General features: G+C 36.5%; 1 protein-coding gene across 2 annotated transcripts in view; it reads right to left on the bottom strand.

Annotated features, from left to right (window-relative positions):
- Nucleotides 1-686: 686 nt before the first annotated feature.
- Nucleotides 687-9,509, bottom strand: part of LOC113522890 (protein Wnt-11b-2-like) — a 29,008-nt gene continuing 20,185 nt past the window's right edge. For both annotated transcript variants that reach the window (XM_026908731.3, XM_052897707.1), the window contains exons 3-7: nucleotides 5,224-5,440; nucleotides 4,799-5,074; nucleotides 4,093-4,255; nucleotides 2,890-3,146; nucleotides 687-2,192 (exon numbers count right to left, since the gene is read on the bottom strand). In XM_026908731.3, coding sequence (XP_026764532.3) covers nucleotides 2,015-2,192; nucleotides 2,890-3,146; nucleotides 4,093-4,255; nucleotides 4,799-5,074; nucleotides 5,224-5,440 — 1,091 coding nt within the window. In that variant the 3' untranslated portion in view covers nucleotides 687-2,014. The remainder of the gene's footprint in view (nucleotides 2,193-2,889; nucleotides 3,147-4,092; nucleotides 4,256-4,798; nucleotides 5,075-5,223; nucleotides 5,441-9,509) is intronic.

Genomic DNA, 9,509 nt, shown 5'->3' with positions numbered 1-9,509 from the left:
ATAAATTTTTGATAAGTTAAAAATAATATTGTTCCTTCCACTAGTTTCAATATTGAAGAATTTATATAGTGTCACTAACGAGCATGTGTGATTATGTATTGAATTGGCATAATAAATACCTTTTATTTATATAGTTATTTAGTGCCTATAAGTATCAGTGATTGCGGATAGCTTCGACGTAATAACACTAAAACTTCATTTCTCTAAGTACGAGTAAGTTTATTTACAATCATGTTTACAAACTATTTCTTTGAAAAATGATCTACCACAATTACTATGTTAAAATTTATTTTATAATAATATATTTTAAATTTAGAAACAGTACACGTATGATTATCAGGCTCTGTCAATTGTTCTTTATTATCCATTTTAAAACTGACTTAAAAGGATGGGCTTAGTGGGTCTCATGGGTCATAATCTCGAACAAAATGACCGATATTTGGTTGAATCAATTTTAATCGGAAAGTTCAAATCGATTCATGAAGAAAAAAGATACAAGAAATGACAAATTTCTAATTATTATTCATTGTTATTGATTTAGTTTGATTTATTAAGTGCTAGATTGCTCTAAGAAATTTCAAAATCGAAGTCCAAAAAATCGAAACGAGACCGGAAACCCTAGAATAAGTGGCTTAATCATAAAAAACTAGACAAAACGGACACTTTTATTTCTAGATTAAGGAATTCTAGTGTAAATTACGCTCTACGACAGAGATATTAGCAACATTAGTCTATCACTATATTTATTAAAACTATATACAAAATCTTAATGACATCGATTATTATTTGTAAAGTTTGTGCGGAGCTATATTTATAGCGCCATGCTGAGACGGTATTTCTATTACAACACATTATTGTCGAGATACACTATACATTATAAACATATATATTAAAATTTCGATATGTGTCAAAATGAATCTACAAATATATAGGTAATCAGCATTCTAAGTACTGCAATTTGTTCTGACGGCACGTCGTTACTGAGTGCCAGCCTTACTAATCTATTTATATAACTATATACTAAACTAACGCTAATATTTTAGAACAACAATTGATTTTTACATAGTAAAGCGTTAAACATTAGAATGACTAGGTATTAGAGTATTAATATAGTATTTATTGGAATAGTGGTATATTTAAGTAGTTCTTTGGTTTTTATGTGAATACCTAAGTAGCCTCTATCAAAGAGAAGTAATCAACACTCGCAGGCTCATCATATTCACAGTTATAGTACAATAATTTGCTCTGCATGCATAGTAGGCTTAGGATACGCACAGACGAATGACTTTTGTTATGAACGATCCATTGAGGTTAAGGACACAGCCCTTTGATTTCAGATGTTCAAAGGCGATTTGCAAATAAATTTTATGTTATATAGTTGATTATATTGATGGTGTTTATTGTTGGTATATTAACAGTTTCATCGTAAAACAACAAAGATATATGAAATAAAAAAACGGTATAATAATACTTATACAGTGGATATGCCAAGTCAAAACCATAAAATTCATTAAATTTGAACGACTTTTCAATAATAGGATAATTGATATCTCCAGCCCTATATAAGTATACTAGGTTTTTATGGTATATTGACAAAAAGTATATCCAGGGTTGTTCCGGCTGTGCATGTCTATGCTTGTATAAGTAAGTTATAGAAATATTAATTACAAGATCTAATTTACTAGTAATGTTATGAAGAACGCGTCACAGGAATCATATTTTTTCTAGTTGCCCATTTTTAATTTCCATCTAAATATTTTATACAAAATTCAGAGATCGAAAATAACTACGTAGTTTTCGGTCGTAACGGCGTCCGTTGAGTGCTGGGCATCGGAGTCCTTAGTGTGAATTTGAACACAGATTTATAGTAGTGCGTTACTGTTTACATTAATAATTTGAAAACTTGCAGCGCGTCTAGCGGATACTTTTACAAATTTAGATTTCTGCAAAAACTTGTTTACATAAACGTGAACGCAGTCGTAACATGAATCTTTGTGCAAGTCACACTTGCGACTCAGTTGCAGTAGTGCTCTTCAGTGGTGAGCCGGCACAGTTGGCAGTCGACGCGGCAGCACCAGTGGTAGCGGCAGTGGCAGCGCTCGAGGCGGCTCGAGCGTACTGCGCGCCTCCCGCGCCCGCAGCACAGCCGCCCGCACCCACCTCGTCCGCTCCCCACAGATGCGTTACATTTTCTGCAACAAACAAGCGTTTTGTTAGGGTAACTAGGGTTTCCGTGATCGTGCAGGGCACGATGATACGAATAACTGACCTTAGCATCATGGAAATTTAAGATCACTTCATTGTTACTTTACCATCTCACTCGAGCGAAACTATATAAAAGTCATTTGCTATTTGAGTGGTTTGTCCCATTCTGTTTTTGTCATGAAGAAGTTGTAATTGCATAGCTATTATTAGAAATCTAAGTATAGAACATAATAATTATATTATTATGTTCTATGCTTAGATTATAATTCTTTGATATATATGTTCACAGCAATTATACCAAATGAAGGGCACCACGGGCCTCACCGTGTATTTTGTGATGTCTTTTGTGCTTTTCACGACTGTAGGTTACAAATTTTCATCAGTCAATCCGTCAGCTTATTTGCTATTTTAAGTTGTATAAAAAAAGCATGTTTCGTATCACGTATTTTGGTAGAAATAAAGGGTAGGTCGATGCCGTGAATTTACTAGGTACAGAGGAATAACACCTGAGTCTTCAGGAACGGCAACGCATGGAGGGTATCATGGGCGAAACAGTATCTCTGTTATGTCCACGGTACTGCTCATGTCTATAGGCGACGGTTACCACTTTCCATCAGGTGGGCCGTCAGCTTGTTTGCCATTCTAAGTTGTATAAAAAAAAAAATTAAAAATAAAGAACGTTACCTGCCGTGAGTGCCGAGCGAGCCGGCTGCCGGGTCGGGCTCGCAGTAGTCGGGGCTGGGCGTGACGTAGCGTAGACGCGGGCGAGCGCGTCGCGCGGCGCGGCGGCGCGGGCGCAGCGGGCCGGCGCGCGCCGCCTCGGCCGCCAGCGCGGCCGCCGCCCGCGCCAGCGGCGGCAGCGCGCGCCAGCACGTGCGCACCGAGCACGAGCCGGACACGCCGTGGCACGTGCACTTGGTGCGCATACCGCTCGACACCACCTGTGTCATTTTTTTCAATTTATTTTTATTCGCTACAATACTGCATTGTGTTGAATATTTTTACAAGTGACAAGAAGATATCATAAAATATAACAAAACAAAAAAATATGAAGCAATAAAGTAACCAATAATAATTGTCAAAAATAACATTACAATCGATTTACAAATGGCATTAGTAAGGCATAAAATATTTAAAGAATATTTTAAAAGTCATCAATTGAGTAGATGCACATTTCCAACAAAAGAGTGTAAAGTTTTATTTTCAAAATTCTCCAGTCTTTAATAGTTTTTAATGTAGTGGGTAATTTATTATACAATTTAACCGCTTGAAATTTTGCGTCATGTTTCTCTATATTTAGTCATGGTTGGATATCATATGCAACATCGATTGTGGGTAGCTAATTTCCCAATTGGAAAATGTTTCATAGTGGTTCATTTACCGGATTCGTAATACTGGAGTCACCAGTTAGAGAATTTTCTACCTTTTGAGAGAAAAGAGATCTCTTGCATACCATTTCAATATTGGTAATTGAGTGTTACGTAGATACGAGAGACGACTTGCCCAAAATTGCCACCACCTTATTTAGATTTACAGTATGTAAATTTCTTTTTTATATGGGATAAAAATACAATACTACCACAAATACACAGGTAAATTTACCATCAGATTTCTCACTAGTTGTACTCATGATTTTGTCTGTATGGTAGTCAAAATTAATCCAGTTTACTTCAGTTCATTTCCACTTTGGGGTTGCTGGAAGAGAACTCTTTGATTTAAGCTCGTCCTTGTACATTTGCTTACCTCTGTTAACTATTATTAGTGTGTACAATAAAGCATTAAATAAATAAATATTACATAGTTACAGACATAATATCATGTGTTATGAATACGAAATTTTACGTCTAAAATCTGATTAAATTTAGAAAAAAATGTTTGTTTCCTCACGTTTCGTCCGAAACGGTAGTTGAGAAGATTGGCGGAAGCTATCAATGGACGCAAGCGTTCGAGACGTGTGCGTAGATCCACTTGAGGATCGAAACGTGGATCGTCCGCAGCCATGCGGTATTCAATGTTGCGGTATCGAGATCCTCTGTCTTCATATTCGTATCTGCATTAAGCGATTAATAAATTATTTAGAGAGTTGTGAAAATTATAAAACCTAAATAACTTGAACCTTATAGAGTTTATTTTGATCAAGTGTGCGTGCTATCTTAAATTATAAAAACACACACACATATACACATAAACACATCATCTTTATCTCAGCCATTATCTGTCCATACACAAACGCATACTTCACGTTAATAGAAAGTTTAGCAAGTACCAATCAATCATATTTCAAACCTATTCAGAGCTGCTAGCACAAAATACCTTTTTATATTAAAAAGTGGTTAAGTATTGTGGGTTTGACATTTAACCATTCGTCATTACTGAGTGGCTTGATTTCTAGACGGATCTATAACAGGATACAGGTACGATTGCGGACTATTTATTCATACCATACCTACTCATCATAATTTTGATGTAATAATATGATCAGAAGAAATTGTGAAAAAAGTTGTTGCTAATCAGAATTAATAAAAGTCCGGACGTCAGTGTTTAAATAGTTGTTGTAAGCATATTAAGTATTCAGTGATAGTAAAGATTGAACCTTGATCTAAATCGTTTCCTTGTAGGTCTGCCACGTCGAGGTGACCTCGGCAACCGTTTGCGACCACGGCGTCCCTTCTTCCCTGTCTTTGGACGTGATGTGGTGTTGGTTGGCGCTGGTTGATCATCCACCAATATCACCACCGGTGGCACCGTTGTCGGTTCCATAGTAACTGTTGTACTGAGTTCTGTAGTCGTGGTCTCCTCTTCAAAAAAGTCTTCTATCCTTCCATCTCGTACGTCTATCTCGTGTGCGTCTAAGAATTGTTTAGCAAACCTGAAATAATAGGTGGTTTAAACACGACATACTTAGGAGTTAATTGTAATTAGAATATTTTCACACTTTTGATTGATAATTTCACATATTTTATTTTATTTATTTATAAGATCAGCAATGTTGTTATAATATTTTTATTGGTATCTTACCTTTGAGCCCACTGGAAATTATCACCGCATCCTCCCCACTTGAATCGTGCATGTGGTTCGGCTGGTGTAACCTGAGCCTGGCGCGGCGGGCGGGGCGGCGCCCGGGGCGGTGCCGCACACGAGCAGGCCGGCAGCGCGCCCGCAGCGCACGCCCTCGCCACGGACCACGCCAGCGCCGCCGCCGACATCGCGTACACGTACGCTTGCTCTCGAGTGCCTAATTACCAAAATCAAATTCATCACTTTTGTAGATTCTACAGTATCCATTGGAAAGATCGCGATAACGCCCGCACACGCGTCCTTAGCCGGGCTAAACAATGCCGTCGAGCTAGCTTATCACATAGCACATCGGCTGCGAGAATCGCGCGTGAGTGCACCACTCGCGGTTATCGCTCTCGTGCCCTCCCCTGGCCGTCGCCTTCACCGTCCCGCACCCTCGTGCTTGATTCATGCGTGTAATTAAATCTTTTGTCCGTTTCGCTGTAGCTCGACCCTTGCCGTTGATCGCATTGTAAGGCGGTCCTTCGAAAGCTTTCCTAATTTAACAGGCCAAAGATAACTTTTATAGAAAAAAAGTCCTTCCATCAAGATGGATTTGCTGAATGATTTATGCTTTCGTTGATGTCAACAGTCTGATTAAGAATATACGTAGATTGTTTTATGGAAAAGTAAAAATTATTATAAATGTAATAAATGTATAGGTACCTATACATATGCATATTAAAATAATTATGTAAATTTTTAGTTAAATATACATCATTCATGTACAATGAAGATGGCCTAGGAACTCTTCACCAGAGGGCGAAATCCGCTAACAAATAGTAGTTCATTCAGTTTCATTTCCCAAGCACAAAATGAAAAACGTATATCGAATTTATAATAATTAACGACTCGCTGCTTTACTATACATACGTTACAAAACGATCGTCTATAATAATTTATCACAGTGTAAAGAACTCTTTCCTACACTGAGACTAAGTATATGTTGCTTATTTGGACAACTAGTAGCGGTGTTTTGTAAAAATTAGACTACTTTAGAATCTTAATGAAAAGTTATTCTCCGTTCATTACCGCAACAACCACAGACGTTATTCGCCGCTTCGTAAACTTTTAATTAAAATGACTGTATCAAGCCGGGAGCGTTTCGAAGATTCCTAACGGTTTTGTTTGTAGTCGACAACATTCCGTGTCAATTAATTTCCTAAAGTGGGTAGACGCTCGCCGACGGACGTGGTGACCAAAAACAATGCACCGTAGGTAGGTACGTATTTCGTACTGCGTTTCCGGCCGTCAGCCGACGACTTCCAGCTCTCGCTGCCAAATAGTACCTACTGTTACAGAATGTCGCGAACCATGCTAAAAGTCCGATAAAAAATCTTCACTATTGTTTGTCTTCTTTTCTATTTCTAACTTTTAGACACGTAGTTGTTTTTTACATTCGCTCCCTTAGAGTTCATTGTGAACGTCTGGATGTGAAAAGGAATTTTTCACTTATAGGATTTTTATATTCTTTGTTAGGTACAAAGGTACAAAGGACCGTTGCGATCACTAACGAGATCGTCTTTGTGATGGACATCAGTTTTAGTACGTATTATCTTCGTATATTATGGTATGGTTCAACACATTTTGTCGAATCCACAATTATTATTTATGACAAATATTACAGTTCAGTTCACGTTAAACAAACTAATATTTCGATTCCTAAATTCCTTAAATATTCACCATGTTAACTATACATTCATTTTAACTATACTTATATCAAAACTGGTTAATTTAAATAAACTTTATAACAATAATCGTTGTCTTTTTGTTGTGGTCCTTTGAGCCGGATTCATTATACCTTACATACATATCTGTCACACCTGTCTCCTATTATACCTTTTGTCCAAGAAATTAGGCATACTGCTACCTCTTTACTGTTTTGATTTAAATAGGTACAATAATGCGGGAAGGAAGATAGGTACAACGGTGGTATAATAACATGAAATAATAAGCGCTTTGTTGCATTTACCATTTAACAAAAATAAATACTATAGTCCATAATAACTATTTTACCGTAGGGCATGCCTTCCCATAAAAACAAGATATTGGCTTTCTATTATGACACTACTTGGCATGGAGTTCTATTTCGAGATTTTATTCTCATGCATTTTATTTTTGTTTCCCGAGCTGCCTCTTATAATAACCTGGGGGTGAAAAAATGAACGCTTTTAATACTTCGTCACCAATGGAGAACCAATAGATATCATCAACAGATGTCTACTATGTTAAACTAGTTATAAAAAAATATAATAAACGAGATTTTTTTATTCAATTTCTTAACCCTAGTATACATTAGTTTGATAACTTGATCAAGACTTCAGTATTAAAATTTGCAAAAACATATAAAATAAATATGTATTTACTATACCAATAGTTGAGCTATATTATTGGTATCAATCAATGTATTGTTGGTACACCAACCGACTACTCAGTATGAGTATAGGTTTACGAATTTTAAATCAATAATTTGCATGCCATTTCTTTCGCTATAAGTAGGACTTTCAGTTGTTAATTTTTCGAAAGAATCAATAGTCGGCGCACAGGTGGTCATGTCACGGTGTGACTGCTCACGACATGTCGGTCGGGCTCCGTCTCCGTACCAGCTCCGAGGATCGCGTGATCACTTTTGTTATTTAAACGTTTTCTTCCTTACGCATCGATAATGTAACGTTGTCATTATGAAACGTAGTTTTTGCTTTATTTTTGTATAATCGGTTACAATATGTATAGTTTTTGGTTAGAACTCGGAAGTTACTTGTGACGATAATACGAATATGTTCCAATAATTTAAAATATTATAAACTCAATTGGATTTCTTTTAAAGGGTGAAAGAGAAATTTAAAAGCATGCGTTGACCTGATTAAAGTAGAGGCTAAATATTTTTTGTTATTTTTCGACCCACGTTTCTTTTCTCTGGGAAAAAGGTCACATGTCCACGTTTGGTAGAAATATATTTTCATGTAGGAATACATATGTTCTCAACAAGTATAAGTAGGTAGGTACTATCTAAAAATAAGGAGTTACAGAAATCTTTGGCTACTACTAGTCCGCCATCTTACTCATACTAAAATCACATCAACTAAGTTTCTGACATTACATTGAATCTATATCTACTTCACATACAAGTAAAAAAGGTCCTAACTACACAATGTAACGTTATATATGTATAGAGAAATAATATTTTTCAATTTAGAAAGAAAGCTTCGCCCGCCTGGACCCATTAGTTATCCTACTCCTGTGGGATTTCACTAAAACTCTTTTTAGTAAGGAGATGAGAAATCCTTAGGGCATTCCACATATATATCATATATGTGGATAGATCTCATTTATGAAGTACGATTATATCAATAAAGTATATAATTTGATTATAATTATTTATATCAGCATCACTTATGTATTTTACTGGAGATTACTGTACCGATTACAGTATAACTATTCGATAATAGATAATAATTGAAAATTATACCGCACGTGATAATATTATAATAGCTACGAGTACCTGTTATATGTGCTTGCTATGCCCATATAACTGATTCAATCGAGACAACAGTAAAAGCGTGACGACGTAAATTAATGAACTCATGAATTAAATATCCAAAACAATGGTGTAATTTAAAAATTAATTGTCCGTGAAGCGATAAATATACCATGTATGCGACGTGTAAATAAAAAGAGCGCCCCGTCCGCTTCGCCCGCTGACGCTAAAGAAAGGGCGCTGTCGTCACGCCGCCCGCGTCCGCATAATGCCTTCACTCTGATTTAAAAGAGTCGACAAACTTGCCTTCCCTTATCTTTCATTACTGTCGGAAGTCCTAGTCGTTCTAGGCAAAACGGAACCCATTAGGACAACTAGGTATGTACGGGCAAATATATACTCTTTACGTGATATGAATTCCATAAGGTAGTTCTTTACAGAATTCATGTATATATCCGTCAATAGATATTAGTCAGTCTATTTTCCATGGCTAATCTGTATACTTGTGATAGCATAGTTACAAAATAAATTCTTGCGTGATATACATAGTGAAGGGCACCAAAATTCCATGAAATCTGTCCAATCTTTAGGGAATTAAATCTCAAACTTTAGAACTTTTTGGTCATGTATAGTACGGTTCCAGGGGAGTTTCCTTCCGCAAATGCTTCTTATCTATTTTTTTAGGAACTACAGTATAAAATTTTTAAAAAAGCTTTTTAGGTACCGCGCATGTGTCATCGCTGGTTGTAGGTATCCTTCGACTACTGTA

Source organism: Galleria mellonella, unplaced genomic scaffold (assembly GCF_026898425.1).
Source record: "Galleria mellonella isolate WM207_F2 unplaced genomic scaffold, CSIRO_AGI_GalMel_v1 utg38, whole genome shotgun sequence".
Lineage (NCBI taxonomy): Eukaryota > Metazoa > Arthropoda > Insecta > Lepidoptera > Pyralidae > Galleria > Galleria mellonella.
The sequence above is the reverse complement of the archived record's forward strand: the minus strand, read 5'-3'. Positions and strand labels throughout refer to the sequence as shown.